Source organism: Sinocyclocheilus grahami, unplaced genomic scaffold, assembly GCF_001515645.1.
Source record: "Sinocyclocheilus grahami isolate Dianchi unplaced genomic scaffold, SAMN03320097.WGS_v1.1 scaffold1317.1, whole genome shotgun sequence".
In the NCBI taxonomy this organism is placed as follows: Eukaryota; Metazoa; Chordata; class Actinopteri; order Cypriniformes; family Cyprinidae; genus Sinocyclocheilus; species Sinocyclocheilus grahami.
Genome location: NW_015506496.1, coordinates 45,139 through 60,858, shown reverse-complemented (window position 1 = coordinate 60,858; position 15,720 = coordinate 45,139). Strand labels below are relative to the sequence as shown.

General features: G+C 40.1%; 2 protein-coding genes across 2 annotated transcripts in view; both read right to left on the bottom strand.

Moving 5' to 3' along the window:
• Positions 1 to 1,593: 1,593 nt before the first annotated feature.
• LOC107569149 (extracellular calcium-sensing receptor-like) lies at positions 1,594 to 6,058 on the bottom strand. The gene is made up of 6 exons (XM_016255162.1): positions 5,789 to 6,058; positions 4,585 to 4,726; positions 3,628 to 4,461; positions 2,772 to 2,981; positions 2,579 to 2,702; positions 1,594 to 2,495 (listed from the first exon to the last, which is right to left on the bottom strand). Exons 1-6 carry the CDS (start codon positions 6,052 to 6,054, stop codon positions 1,594 to 1,596), a joined length of 2,478 nt encoding a protein of 825 aa, XP_016110648.1. The 5' UTR covers positions 6,055 to 6,058.
• Positions 6,059 to 7,499: 1,441 nt separating this feature from the next.
• Positions 7,500 to 15,720, bottom strand: part of LOC107569148 (1-phosphatidylinositol 4,5-bisphosphate phosphodiesterase eta-1-like) — a 31,544-nt gene continuing 23,323 nt past the window's right edge. Inside the window, exons 5-8 of the mRNA XM_016255161.1 lie at positions 14,419 to 14,478; positions 13,240 to 13,597; positions 11,438 to 12,228; positions 7,500 to 9,067 (exon numbers count right to left, since the gene is read on the bottom strand). Coding sequence (XP_016110647.1) covers positions 7,538 to 9,067; positions 11,438 to 12,228; positions 13,240 to 13,597; positions 14,419 to 14,478 — 2,739 coding nt within the window. The 3' untranslated portion in view covers positions 7,500 to 7,537. The remainder of the gene's footprint in view (positions 9,068 to 11,437; positions 12,229 to 13,239; positions 13,598 to 14,418; positions 14,479 to 15,720) is intronic.

Below are 15,720 nucleotides of genomic sequence, written 5' to 3'. Positions count from 1 at the left end.
TGGACATACTTCCAAGACGTAGTATCTGTAATTCCAAAGTGGCCTACAGTGAATATACACACTGGTGCGATGACTTACAGCCCACACATACACCTCAAACATTAGATTTATTCATGCTGAGGAGTCATGCCAATGCACAACCAACGTAAAGAAGATAACTCTGCAAATAATTGCAATTGCAGGTTTCAAACAGAGATGGCGACAAAGAGGCAAAACGGACTTCAGCTTTAAAGGTGTGGGGTGGGTGTTTTCATATCATTATCTCCACTGACTTTCTATGATGTTCAAACCCAAATAGCAAGGCGACATTGTTACAATGTTCAGTTTTCATCCAAACCATCATTTTGTTGAGATTGACATTTCAATATTTAAAGGGTTACTTAGTTCACCCAAAAATTAAAATTAGTTTTACTCACCATCAAAACATCCTGAGTGTATATGACTTTCTTCTTTCAGACGAATCCAATCGGAGTTATATTAATAATTTTCCTTGCTCTTCCAAGCGTTAGAATGGGAGTAGGTGGGTGTTTTTGTTCAACAGTCCAAAAGTAGTCAAAAAAGCATGTGCATCCATAATAAAACATGCCTCACACAGCTCCGGGGGGTGAATAAAGGCCTCCTGTGGTGAATTGATGTGTTTTTGTAAGAAAAATGTCCATATTTAAAACATTATAAACACGTTTTTCTCACTTCTGCTGACTGTCATACGTGCAAGCCGTTCTGACGGATGACGTAGAACGTACGCGTCGCGCACACGCCGGTGATTAGTGACGAACGAGGAAGCGCGGAGGAGAGACAGCAAAACAAAACGCTGGTCACGAATTAGAAGCACAAAACGAGGATTTGTAAAGAAAAATGTAGGAGAATTTCAATATAACCCAAGAAGAGACTGGTTTTCCTTTGCTAAAGTAAGGAAACTTTGTTTCCTTTGGTCCTGTAAACAAACTCGCGAGACTAGCATATCTCACAGGCATGTGCGCGACGCATACGTACTACGTCATCCGCCGGAACGACTTGCTCATATGACAGTCAGCGGAAGTGACATAAAAATGTTTATAACATTTTAAATATAAATATGAATATTTTTCTTACAAAAAGTCATCTAATCGCTACAGGAGGCCTTTATTCACACCCCACATGAAAGTATATCTCTGCATAATCACCTGACTTGGGATTTCATGCTATCCTGTGCCTTATTTCTTGTTTACTGATTACTGCTTTACCAGCATTTAGTAAAATTCATTTTTACATCTCTAAAAGCTGCAATTTTTTACAGGGGTTTGTAGATATCAACCCACTCTACCTTATATTTTGAGTATAATAGAAGTTATAAATTGTGTGAAAGATGACAATGCTAAATTTTAGGAAATATTCATAGCAGGTTTTGAATTAGCTCTATTATTATTACTATTAGTATTACTTTTTTCCATTTTGAAAATTTAATTTTTGAAAATTGGACAATATCTTCAGGACAGATTTGAGAAGCACTTGCACTAAATGAATAACAGAAAGAAACATGGCTGTGACTCAGAACAGCTTTATTATAGGGAAACAGAATCACAAAACAGAAAAGAAAGTTTCTCACATGTATAATTATGCTTTTCCCATAAGAAACCTTTTAGTGTTGTTTTCTGGCTTGAGTAAAATAATGTAACATTTTGGGACAAAGATACAAAACAAGAGTCCAAAACTAGAGGCCAATATGGCAAAAATTTCCACAGCTACACTGTACTTCCCCGGCGAGCTGACATATGCTGGCACAAATACAATCCACACAGCACAGAAGATCAGCATGCTGAAAGTAATGAATTTTGCCTCATTAAAATTATCTGGAAGTTTACGGGCAAAGAAAGCCAGCAGGAAACAGACAACAGCTAGAAAGCCAATGTAGCCCAGAACACAGGTGAATCCCACAACTGACCCAACTGTGCACTCAATGATGACCTTTGACCCTTGGATTCCAAAGTTACGGTGAGGTAAAGGTGGACTGACAGAGAGCCAAATGGCACAGATAGCCACCTGAACACTGGCAAAGACCAGAACACTTCCTCTCTGCTGACCTGGTCCAAACCATTTGATAAGACCTGAGGATCCAGGTCTAGTGGAGTGAAATGCAACTAGAACCACAATTGTCTTGACCAGAATACAGGAGATGCACAGGACAAAACTTACCCCGAACGCAGCCTGTTGAATCCTACATGACCAGAGCGATGGCTGGCCTACAAATATCAGCGAGCACAAGAAGCAGAGTTTGAGAGACAGAAGGAGCATGAAACTGAGCTCTGAGTTGTTGGCTTTAACTATCGGAGTGCTCTTATGGTACAGGAAAATCACAGCCACGGTAGCTGTGATGATGATACCCGAAATGGCAACACTTATCAGCGTGATGCCCATTGTTTCTCTAACGGAGAGGAACTCAGTCTCACGGGACACACATTCATTTCTGAAACTATTAGACCAGAACTCTTGGGGACAGCGGTAACATTTTATTGAGCCTAGGGAAAAAATAAAAAGAGGAAAATTAAAGCTTTATGGTATTTAGTGACTTTATAAATTAGTGTTAGAGAACTTTAATGACCTGTACTGTTACTGATTTCCCCCTCCGTGCAGAGCAGGCAGTCAAAACAGCACACTGGCAGACCCTTCTTAATGGCTTTACGTGTCCCAGGGGGACACTCAGAAGTGCACACGGACACAGGCATCTGGGAACACATATTACACAATATATTACACCTTCTTTATATAATTGTTTAGATAGAAGGCCATCTCACCTTCCCGGAGTCTCCAGGCCATGAAATGGCAGACTCATTAATAATGAGCTGGTTCTCATCCACTTGTCCAATGGAAACATACTTAAGTGAACCATCAGGAGCTCTCTGCCAGTTCACCAGGTTATAGACAGGTGGCATGCTGCCGTCCTGGAAATAAAACTCCTCTCCTGACCGAGTGGTGAAACGAACTTGTCCAATGTGCTGTAAAAGCTGAACATGTCAGGAAAAGAGAGAACATTTAATATGTTTGGAACAACTATAAAATTGATTGATATGAAAAATATATACAGATACTTCAAATGAAAAATTTTAATGCAGATACTTAAAAGTAATACCAAATACTTAAATGTGAATAAATACGCTTTAATTAAAAAGTTAACTTAAGAAGAAGTGGCCGCAAATAGAACAAACACTCGAATTGTGTTCATTTGAATAAGTATGTAATTAAGGTTCTGAATGTTTTAATGCTCATTCTTTAACAGTCCTTTTAACCTAAAACATACACTGTTTTTAGACAAAATCTGAATAAGAGTAGGAGATAATAAATTATGTAAATAAAATTGCACTGAAAGAGTATGATTTTCAGTTGATTCAAATAAAATATTTCAATAAATATAAAACACAAATATACTTCAAACATCAAACTTCTTGTAAAAAGACGTATTATTGTGAAATATCTTGTTTGAAAATTGTGCTTGCTTTCTTTAAAATAAATGTGTTTGAAAATTGTGCTTTAAAAGAAATGCCAGTTGGATAGTTGTGTTAATGTTTTGTTATCTGATGCAATGACATGAATACATTTTTAAATATGTATTTTTATAAACATATTTTTTTAAAAGTCACATGAGATGCATACCTGTGCTGGGGTGATGTTGTCTAGAGAGGAGCACTTTAGTTTTATTTTAGGATCAGAGTTATTTTGCGGGGTGCACGCCAGCAAAGAATGAAGTGCATGAGCAACAGCATATACTGCTAAATAAATATTATGCGTCACTGTCAGATGAGAAGTATCTGTAAATGGACTCTGAACCCCCTCCAGACTCTCTCTGCCACTGCATGGAGGCAGGGCGTTCTGAAAAGCCTTGGAAGTGCTTTTCGTAAGGCTACAGCTAAATGTATTTTCCCAGAAGGTCCTCAAGAATTCATCATCAGGGTAGCGGTCAGGATGTAGCTGCTGGAGATGTGCATCAAAACCAGGTATGGGCACACTTCTTAAAGCTACACCCAGTGTTCCCTTAGCGATGGTGTAGAGCTGGGGATTGGCCAAAAGATAGGCGCTAGTGCTCCAGACCTCGCTGGCCAGGAACAGCCTGTCTGTCACGTTCCTACGCATCAGTTCCAAAAGAAACCCCTCTACATCCACATACCAAGAAAACACCAGGATCACACGGGCAGAAGAGGCTTGGACTGTTGTGGCGGCACGGGCCACATCCTTTGCTAACTGCTCCCGGTAGAGTGTGTGAAAAAAGGCCAAGCAGATTCCCATTCCCTTTATTTCCTCTTCAAACACCTGCACAGCCCCGCGTCCATAGTCATTATCGGCAACCACAGCTCCAACCCAGGTCCAGCCGAAGCGTTTGGCCATCTGTGCCATAGTGCGTGCCTGATAGGCATCACTGGGGATAGTGCGGAAGAAATTAGGGTACATTTGCCTGTCACTAAGACATGGGCAGCTGGCCAGGTAGCTGATCTGAAAGCATATTTCAAACAATGTTTGACAGAGCATGCATTTAAATGTTATATTGCATATTTACAAATAACCAAACATCAATTCTAGCATTTCAGCATTTCTTGGTGGGTAATATAACCTCACCACTGCGATCTGCAGGGGACTCAGGGTCCTAGACAGAAGAATGCTTTGAGTAGAAGAAGAATCTCCAATGATGACCTTGGCAGGTCTAGTGGTGCCACAAGTTTTGTTTCCTCCACTGATCATTGACATAGTTGCCATCAGGCTCTGGGGGTAACGGGAACAGCTATCCATTATGTGATAACCCAGTTGGACCCCCGGCAACAGAGAGGGGCTCCGGTTAATTTCTTCAACTGCAAATACAATCGCCTGAACCCAGTGCACAGAATGTTCCTGAAAACTGACAGCAGACAAACAATTTCCAGTATAATTATGCATTTTTTTTCTGTCTGGGGTGCCGCAAAGCATAACTTGGAGCAAACTTTTTATATATAAATGTAGTAAATAATGATGGAATAATGAAAATACACTAAAAAAAATTATTGTAAACACACACACACATGTATATATATATAGAGAGAGAGAGAGAGAGAGAGAGAACGAGAGAGAGAGGTAGCATTCTGCAGTTAGTAATGTTAACATCTCTATGTTCACATCATTAGCATGTTTTGTGTTTAAAAAAAGCCACTGAAATGTAACGTTACAAAAAAGTGACTGCACATAAATCTAAATTTATCTTGAGATCAAGATATTTTAAAATGATTGGTAAAAAAAAAAACATGGGTAAAAGGTATTTAAAAGTATTTAAATTGATAAAGTACATGTGTAACACTTTACACATAACCTGCTAGTTAATGCATTAACCAGAATTAACTACCAATGAGCAATAAATTGCAATACATGGTAATAATAATAATTTAATAAAACATTTAAAAAAAAAAACAATACAAACTTAACATAATTCTAGAAACACTTCAATGAACCAATGAACATAAATACATTTTGTTTAAATGTTCATACATGTAGATTTGTACACACACAAAGGCACTTTTCATTAACAATCCTGTTAACCTTAAACATGAGCTACGGTTATACATAACCCAAATTAATCAAATAAATAAATATAAATATAATGTATAAATGTATTAATTTAATATATTCAATCTTTGTATTGAAAATCCTACACCTGCAGGGAAAATCTCAGAGAACAAATTCAGTACACGTTTATAAAATATTATTCTGCCAAACACATCAGTACACAGACTCCATGTACTTTACAGGTGTGGAGAGAGATGGGAAAGAGAATGAAAAAGGGCACATCACTTACCCTACGCATGACGCTAATTCCGTTTTTCTGGTGAAGCTCAGGTCAGGAGTTGCAGCAAGGTTATGTACATTAATGAGAGCACCAATAATCACATCACCATCCTGGTAGAAACCATCACCGTCTAAGTTCTGTGAAGCATCCAGGTTTATACACTTTTCCTGCAGAGTCTCTTCTACCACAGAAAACCCCATCCCAGCCCCACACACTGCACACAGTAAAAGCACCAGCACAGAAAGTGGGAGCAACAATAAGACTTGTAAAGACATTGATAACGTTTGACGTTACCAGCTCTGCTTGCACCCTTGTGCATTTAGGGCAAGAAGAGATATTTCTTTTGACCACAGTCCCAAAAGAGCAGTAGAAAAACAAGGGCCAGAGAAAACAACATGGGGCCAAATTGCACCTCCTCTGAGTTAAATAATTAAAGACAATTACACAATAATTTTTGATGAGTTCACGGTTAGATAGAGCTGCACAGGGACATTCGGTATTCTTGGAAGTGTGGGGCAGTGAGACACAGTTATCTTCAGACTTAAAACAACAAAGCCCCATCTGCGAGAAAGCCTGATCTTTAATTACAAACTCTCATCTGAGTTTTCCTGTCAAAACAGTCCTGTCTAACATCAGCATGAGGCTGTTTTTGTGTTTGCTGTTACTCAGAGACTAACACCATCATGGAATACAGCAACCTAGTTTACAACTTTTTGCAGCCTTAAAGGAAAGGACATTTGCATCTAGGAGGTAAATATACATGAGGCAATGCCAAAACAGAGAATGAAAGAATATAGAATAAAAATTACAATTGGATATACTGTTATTAGACAAGCAGATAAGAGAAACCACACAAATATATATTTTTCCTCATAACAAACATTTCATAATTTTATTGCATTGGTTGGAAAATGCTTACACTCATCTTGGATGAGCAACAATAAAAAGAACAACAGACTAGATGTCTTTAAGCACAGAGGAGTTGAAAAAAAGCTTTGTTTGTTTTTTGTCTCTTTAAAAAGAAAACTAAATATTAAGTCTAACAAATGTTATTTTTGCTCTCTGTATCAAAGCAATTATAAAAATAAAACTTTAACCATACAGCTTTAGAATATGAAGAAGAGTTTCAAACTTCTTTAAATTCACGACTAATAGAAAGCAAGCAAGTCAGAGCAAGCAGGTAAATGTGCTGTATTGCATTCAATACAACAGAATCATTCTGTGCAAAATTAGGGCACAGCATCTACAGGTCTGTGCATAGTCATGCTGAAAATGTTCACGGTTCACGTGCTAAAGAAAAAACATCACAGCAGTTAAAATTTAAATGAAAACCAATAGTGCTTTGACTGAGGATAAATTTACCAACATATGCACAAACTACACAGACATACAAATAACATAATATGCAGGAAGACTGAATAAAAAGAGAAGCCTCTTCGTGACTTTGTTGTACTTCATAGTTTAAAAAGAACAAATAGCTGACAACAACAAAAATGTCTGCAAGAAATATCCAATTCAATTATTTACTGTTATTATTTTTTTAACCTTGAGACAACACACATTTTGAACAATATTTTTTTAAGCATGACAGGGACCACATGTATATAAAATAATTAGTTAAATACAGCAGGAGTAGCACATATAGGAGACCATGTTATATGCCATATGTACACAGTTCTGGAAGTGTCCTGCTACATGTAGTTGCAACTGTTACTAGGAAATACATGCACAGTCAAAAACAGCAGGTGAGATGCAAGGTCAAAGCCTAAGTAGGAAGAAGACCTCAGGTTCTGATGAGTTGGAGAAGTCAGGAGGGAGTACAGAATCATCATTATAGTAGCGATCTCCGTATCCATAGCGTAGTGAGGCGCAGGCTCCTTCAGGCAAGCCTCGGGCCTCAGGACCCAGCTGGTCCAGGTAACCAGCGATATAGGAGCCTGTAGAATGCCTGTTCGGTGGAGGATTTTGGGAGGAGACTGGTTTATTACGGAGTACTACTTCCATGGCACCCTCAACAGGTCGGTGTTTGAAAGCCTCCTGCTGTCTCTCACGTGCGCGATTGGCTATATGACGTACACGACTTTGACTGCGGGACGACAGTCGCCTTGACAGAAATGGTGGAGGGTCTTCAGGATCATCGGCAGAGCTCTGAGAAACCAGAGGGAGCACTGAAAGGGGTTTCGGGATGAGTTGTGAACAAGAGGGGAGGGGGCGCGCATAGTCTTCATTTTCCAACGTTACAAGCTTGCGAAGCTGCTCAGTTAAGGGATCAGTGGACTTCGGACGACCAGACAACCCACAGATCCATCTTTGGTCTTTCATTGCAGGAGTGACAAAACTTCGGCTGATTGACTTGTACTTGCTCTGAAAGTTACATGAAATGTCCTCAGAGGTCAGGTCTCCCAGGCTCTTGGACTTGGAGGAAGCTGGAGAGAGTCCATTGTACAGCTGAGGAGGAGGTACAGGAAAGGCCTGATTGTGTGAAGATGGCTGGGTATAAGAGTCTTGCGATTCAACTGAAATCATGTTGTAGTCTGATCCAGGTGTGTACAAGTCCCTCTTTAACAAATGATGACAGCCTTGAGTCTTTGCAAGACATTCTGAGGTCAAAGAGCTTTTGTGAATATGCTCTGCCCTGCTGACCAAGCTGTTTTGGTCTCTTGTCTCCTGGTGCCTTCCCTCTGTGTCATCTATTCTGTGGTCACCAAGTGTAAATCTCCCAGAGTCATTATAACAGTTAAACTTCCTTCGCTGCAATTTGTTAGTAAGGTAGGTGCTAGAGTTCAGACTTTGGTGTGGAGATTGGTAGTGTCTGTGAAAGAGTGATGTGTCTGTGGAGTATGAGTGAACAGGAGAGGGATTGTATGAGGGTTTGTGGAGATGGGTTGGTTTAAGTCTTTGTACATGATAGGGGGAAGTCTGGTTTAAGCTGTGAACACTTTTGAACCCGTGAAAGGGACTCAAAGGGGTCGGTGTGTTGTCTAAGGAATCCCCGTCTACATTGATCTCCACCTCCATCAGACTGCTGCTTGCAGAGTCTTGGCACAGCAAGAAGCGGTCTGAGGGGGTGCTATTGATTGAGGTTTCTCCGTATCCTCCAAATTCAAAGTTTCTAAAGGAACCAGTGGAATGGCATTCGCTGCTATAGTTTTGCTTTAGATTTCCACGTGCAGACCATTCTAAAGCCATCTTGTTGGGTGAGGATCTCTTGCTGACCACAGGAGAACCAACCAAGTCATTGTGAAAGTTGGTTTGACAAAGGCTCTTTGTAGGTACAGGAGAAAGCACCTCCTCATCCAAGATGGTAAAGACTGCAGGTTCAGTCGTTTCAGGACTAGAAGGTCTCTCGGTTAGCTCTGAGGTTATGCACACAGATTTTTGGATAACTTTTAGTGGTGTGCTGGAAAGCTCACTGGGTCTGAGGGGGTGCTATTGATTGAGGTTTCTCCGTATCCTCCAAATTCAAAGTTTCTAAAGGAACCAGTGGAATGGCATTCGCTGCTATAGTTTTGCTTTAGATTTCCACGTGCAGACCATTCTAAAGCCATCTTGTTGGGTGAGGATCTCTTGCTGACCACAGGAGAACCAACCAAGTCATTGTGAAAGTTGGTTTGACAAAGGCTCTTTGTAGGTACAGGAGAAAGCACCTCCTCATCCAAGATGGTAAAGACTGCAGGTTCAGTCGTTTCAGGACTAGAAGGTCTCTCTTTTAGTGGTGTGCTGGAAAGCTCACTTTTGAGATGAGGAAGGTCAGATGGAGGAATATAATTTTTCATGGGTTGTGAGTTGAATGGAATTAGGGAGCTCTGCTCAGCAGTGAGCTCAAATTGGCCAATCAGAGCAGATATGGACCCACAGGTGTCATACTCGTTCTCTAGTGAGACGGCGTCAATAAGGCGAGAGAGAGCACTGTCCTGGAGGGACACTTGACTCTTCTGGTCTGGCAGAGTCATTCTAGGAGAGAATTTGGTGATGGTTCCTGAAGATAAGGAAGAAGAGGAAGCCAAGGAATACGTGGCTGCCTTGGCTGTTAGAATGTTCTGTTTAGGGGCTTCCAACTGGCTTAATTCTCTATGACTTACTTCACTAAGTGAGCTACTGCCACCATTACATTGATCTGTAGGACCTGACAAGTGGTCTGCTGGCCCTTTGGAAGAACATAATTTATCAGCTTCGGTCTGGGTGAGACCACCTCTTGAGTGTTCCTGGTTAGGATTACCCAAACTTTCCCTACTGCCCTCAATGACCAGGTAAGGAGTTTCTTTTGTATCTTTGGGCTCAATATTACAGTCTTGAATGTGGTCAGCTGAAAGGGCATGGACATCAGGTTCTTTGAAGGCAGAAGTTTCAAAGAGGAGATCAACTGAGATAGATCTGGGTTTCTCACTGAGGAAGGAATCTGTGGAAGACATTTTACAGGAGATGATTGTCAGTAAAAAAGAAAAAACCCTCAGTGACCTTCAAACACCAAAATCCAAAACACGCCACTCTAAACACAGGACAAATGGAATGTACCACCAAGTACGACTGTGAGAAGGAAGTTTGATAATGGCACTGTGTAGGTGCATGGGGAACATCCAGGTATTTGTTGAACATCCAAGATTTGTTGCTCTTTTTTAAATTTTCTTTTTTCAAAAAAGATTAATTGTTTTTTTTGTTTGTTTTTGTTTTTTTAATGAAACAAAACAAAAGTAGTTCAAAAACATTGGTGCAATGGCTTAAAACTGGAATGTTTTAGGTGAGTCAACCCGAGTATGGCTTGTGGATTACCTGCGGGGGTTTTCCTAGTCAGTTTTCTACTATAGAGAAGCACAACAGTAAAGACAGAACAAGACAAAGGCAAGTTAAGGTATTTTTTACTTCCCAACTAGAAGTTTAACATCCAAGATTTTTTGCTTTTTTTTAAATTTTTTTTTTTTTTTTTTTTTTCAAAAAAGATTAATTGTTTTTTTTGTTTGTTTTGGTGCAATGGCTTAAAACTGGAATGTTTTAGGTGAGTCAAGCCGAGTATGGCTTGTGGATTACCTGCGGGGGTTTTCCTAGTCTTCCCTCTGTGTCATCTATTCTGTGGTCACCAAGTGTAAATCTCCCAGAGTCATTATAACAGTTAAACTTCCTTCGCTGCAATTTGTTAGTAAGGTAGGTGCTAGAGTTCAGACTTTGGTGTGGAGATTGGTAGTGTCTGTGAAAGAGTGATGTGTCTGTGGAGTATGAGTGAACAGGAGAGGGATTGTATGAGGGTTTGTGGAGATGGGTTGGTTTAAGTCTTTGTACATGATAGGGGGAAGTCTGGTTTAAGCTGTGAACACTTTTGAACCCGTGAAAGGGACTCAAAGGGGTCGGTGTGTTGTCTAAGGAATCCCCGTCTACATTGATCTCCACCTCCATCAGACTGCTGCTTGCAGAGTCTTGGCACAGCAAGAAGCGGTCTGAGGGGGTGCTATTGATTGAGGTTTCTCCGTATCCTCCAAATTCAAAGTTTCTAAAGGAACCAGTGGAATGGCATTCGCTGCTATAGTTTTGCTTTAGATTTCCACGTGCAGACCATTCTAAAGCCATCTTGTTGGGTGAGGATCTCTTGCTGACCACAGGAGAACCAACCAAGTCATTGTGAAAGTTGGTTTGACAAAGGCTCTTTGTAGGTACAGGAGAAAGCACCTCCTCATCCAAGATGGTAAAGACTGCAGGTTCAGTCGTTTCAGGACTAGAAGGTCTCTCGGTTAGCTCTGAGGTTATGCACACAGATTTTTGGATAACTTTTAGTGGTGTGCTGGAAAGCTCACTGTTGAGATGAGGAAGGTCAGATGGAGGAATATAATTTTTCATGGGTTGTGAGTTGAATGGAATTAGGGAGCTCTGCTCAGCAGTGAGCTCAAATTGGCCAATCAGAGCAGATATGGACCCACAGGTGTCATACTCGTTCTCTAGTGAGACGGCGTCAATAAGGCGAGAGAGAGCACTGTCCTGGAGGGACACTTGACTCTTCTGGTCTGGCAGAGTCATTCTAGGAGAGAATTTGGTGATGGTTCCTGAAGATAAGGAAGAAGAGGAAGCCAAGGAATACGTGGCTGCCTTGGCTGTTAGAATGTTCTGTTTAGGGGCTTCCAACTGGCTTAATTCTCTATGACTTACTTCACTAAGTGAGCTACTGCCACCATTACATTGATCTGTAGGACCTGACAAGTGGTCTGCTGGCCCTTTGGAAGAACATAATTTATCAGCTTCGGTCTGGGTGAGACCACCTCTTGAGTGTTCCTGGTTAGGATTACCCAAACTTTCCCTACTGCCCTCAATGACCAGGTAAGGAGTTTCTTTTGTATCTTTGGGCTCAATATTACAGTCTTGAATGTGGTCAGCTGAAAGGGCATGGACATCAGGTTCTTTGAAGGCAGAAGTTTCAAAGAGGAGATCAACTGAGATAGATCTGGGTTTCTCACTGAGGAAGGAATCTGTGGAAGACATTTTACAGGAGATGATTGTCAGTAAAAAAGAAAAAACCCTCAGTGACCTTCAAACACCAAAATCCAAAACACGCCACTCTAAACACAGGACAAATGGAATGTACCACCAAGTACGACTGTGAGAAGGAAGTTTGATAATGGCACTGTGTAGGTGCATGGGGAACATCCAGGTATTTGTTGAACATCCAAGATTTGTTGCTCTTTTTTAAATTTTCTTTTTTCAAAAAAGATTAATTGTTTTTTTTGTTTGTTTTTGTTTTTTTAATGAAACAAAACAAAAGTAGTTCAAAAACATTGGTGCAATGGCTTAAAACTGGAATGTTTTAGGTGAGTCAACCCGAGTATGGCTTGTGGATTACCTGCGGGGGTTTTCCTAGTCAGTTTTCTACTATAGAGAAGCACAACAGTAAAGACAGAACAAGACAAAGGCAAGTTAAGGTATTAAAGAAAGAAAAGACTGCATGTCTGAATACTTCAAAGGGACCAGTAGAGGAACTAAATACAATACTTAAAGGGATAGTTCACCCAAAATAATGTTTACTTTTTTTAAATATCTTAACTTTTTTATGTACTGCGCAGGAATGAAAGTCATAAAGGGTTGGAACAAGGCTGAGTAAATGATGACAGAATTAACATTTTTGGTGAACTATCCCTTTAAAAGCACTGCGAAAAAATAGAGAGCATGTGAAAGTGTTAAATAAACAATGACATTATTAGTAGAAGTGAAATTATAGAGAAATAATGAAAATTTGCATATAATTTCTTTTCTGAGATCATAGCAGAAGTTAAGGGAAAAAACTGTTTCTTATGATAAAACTTGTGTTAATGTTATTTGGATTTGACTGAAACTGAAGAAGAAGCAACTGTCAACATCCACTCTAATTATGCCTCATAGCTAGAGTAACAATATAAATTACTGCATAGTGTAACAGTTCACATTCTGATTCATTATGACACAGTCCCTAAGGGGATGTCAAGGGAATTATTTAAGGAACTGACCAATGACTGTGTCAGCTCCAGGATCAGGGCTCTCCCGATCTGGGGTGGACAGGCTGAGGTGACTATGTAGGAGCTTATCCAGGGGCATGGATGCTGGGCGGTGTTGGAGGGCTTTTCTGTTTCCTGCTCTCCTCTCTACACAAGTGGTTTGAGGGTCCCCAGTGCTGTGCTTTCTGTCACTTGTAGCTTCAGTCAGTGGCATCTTTATCTTTTTGCGGCCCTTAGCAGGGGCACTGGCAGTCCTCCGAAGGAGGTGGTCGGTTATGGATCGCTTACGAGGTGGAACTCCAATATGTGTGTCCACTGAGGACTTGGAACTTTTATTAAATAAGCCTCTAAAACCTCGCAGCTGACGACCCTGGGAAACAGACAGAGATAAAGAGAGTATTCAGCATATGATATTTATTTAAGCCATTTAACCTTCTGGGACCAAGCAAAAAATGATATGTTATGAGAATGATAAATGCTGCATAATATTTAGTTCCTAATGTGACACATGAAAATGTGTTTTTTTTCTTGTATTGTCTTGTCTACAGATAAGAGATATGTCACACATGATTTACATTTTTTACTTGTAGAGCAAAATAATATATTTCTTAAAATAATACAAAAATAAATAAATATTTGCATTTTCTATTTCTGTAAATTCAAGATGAAAAAGAGGAAGGTATGTGATATTCTAAAAATCTCAGGATGTCTTCTATAAAATGAACCATATTTACATATCTGGTCAAAGAAATTAACCAAAAAACAAAATGTGTTGCTGGGTCCCAGGTTAAATCAAACTGTTCTCACAGACAAAAATACATACATGCAGTGTCACATGTTCATTTCAAACAGTCAACATCAACATAATCTCACAATGACAATCTTTGTATAGACCACAAACAATTGCATTACTGACTAAAGCCAACAGATAGAAGCATATTCATTTGTAACCATTAATGATTAATTTGACCAACATTTATTACAAGATGAAACAAATCCAGCTGTAAAACCAAGGACAGAACTGACCAAAACAAAATTACTTACAAAACAAAAACAGATGGACAAAATGAACCTTAAAAGGCATGTCCATACAACCGCACATTTACAACAGCTTAGTGTTCACTGAGCAAGAACAGGATGTCACATTGACGCTCATGCAGTATCATGCAGCACACTACATAGCCAGGGTACCTTATTAGCTCCTAGCAAGTGCATTATGGTATAGCTTGGGTTGAGGACTAAAGGACTCCACTGGAAAGTAAAAAGGTTGGAGGAACTTCAATAAAATGTCAACGGGGGGAAATATCAATAAAGGTATTTTTTTCTATTTGAGATCCGTTTTTCTGTTTTGAGATAGAAATGAGACACAAATGTCACAATCACATGTGTTTGGTCACACTGCAGTAGAACTGGACAGAAACGATAGCTTGCATAACAGATTGTTATGCTAACCAGCTGAGCTTTTTAACACCTTTTTATTCAATCAAAACGCCACAGTTTCTGGAAAATGTCGCTTTAGTAATGAATACCCTAGTGAAAAATAAATATACTTATATGTATTTGAAATACATTAATTTCATGCTAAGCATACTACAAATACATTTTCATATTTATGTACTTAATAAAATGCCCTGCAATTGTACTTTTAGTATACTAAACTGGTATACTTAAAGTCTGCTAAATTGGAACAACTCATTTTGTACTTAATGCACTTTAATTGTGCAAAAGGGGGAGGAAGAGGGAGAGGAGGAGGAGGGAGAGGAAGAGGACGTGGTGAAGGAGGAGGGAGAGGAAGAGGACGTGGTGAAGGAGGAGGGAGAGGAACAGAATTGGCCATTGCAACCTGACCAAAAGAAGGAGAAGGGGGAGGAACATAATTGGCCATCGGGCTATTGTAAATGTCCCTGGTCAGCGCGGAGGGAATGTCACTATGTGTGCAGCCATCAGCCAACGAGGGGTACTCCACCATCATGCCATTCTAGGACCCTATAATACTATGCTCCTCCTTGCTTTCCTTGACAGTCTAAGAGAGCATATGTTCCAGCTGGACCTCAGGGAACCAGCACAGCGAGAGCAGCCTCGTTACATTGCTGTTTGGGATAATGTCAGCTTTTATCGCACTGCTCTGGTTCGTGACTGGTTTACCAATAACCCAAGGTTTTCTAACATCTTTCTGCCTGCATACTCTCCCTTTCTAAACCCGATAGAGGAGTTTTTTTCGGCATGGCGGTGGAAAGTGTATGACCGAGAACCTTATATCCGTGCTCACCTCCTCCAGGCCATGGAAGAAGCCTGCCTAGACATATCAGTAGATGCATGCCAGGGGTGGATCAGGCATGCAAGAGGATTTTACCCTCACTGCCTGGCTAGGGCCAATATAGCCTGTGATGTGGACGAGATTCTCTGGCCTGACCCAGAACAAAGACTGAACAAAAATTTTTTTTTTTTTTTTATTTTTTACAGTTGTGCTGTGTAGTACATGAATGAATAAAA

Bases quoted from the DNA above. Each gene is read 5' to 3' on its own strand.
- LOC107569149 (XM_016255162.1), bottom strand. From the start codon at position 6,054: ATGTCTTTACAAGTCTTATTGTTGCTCCCACTTTCTGTGCTGGTGCTT. The intron at 4,727-5,788 runs GTAAGTGATGTG...TTACCCCCAGAG, and splicing joins GAATTAGCGTCATGCGTAGG to CCTGATGGCAACTATGTCAA. The intron at 4,462-4,584 runs GTGAGGTTATAT...ATATGCTTTCAG, and splicing joins GTCCCCTGCAGATCGCAGTG to ATCAGCTACCTGGCCAGCTG.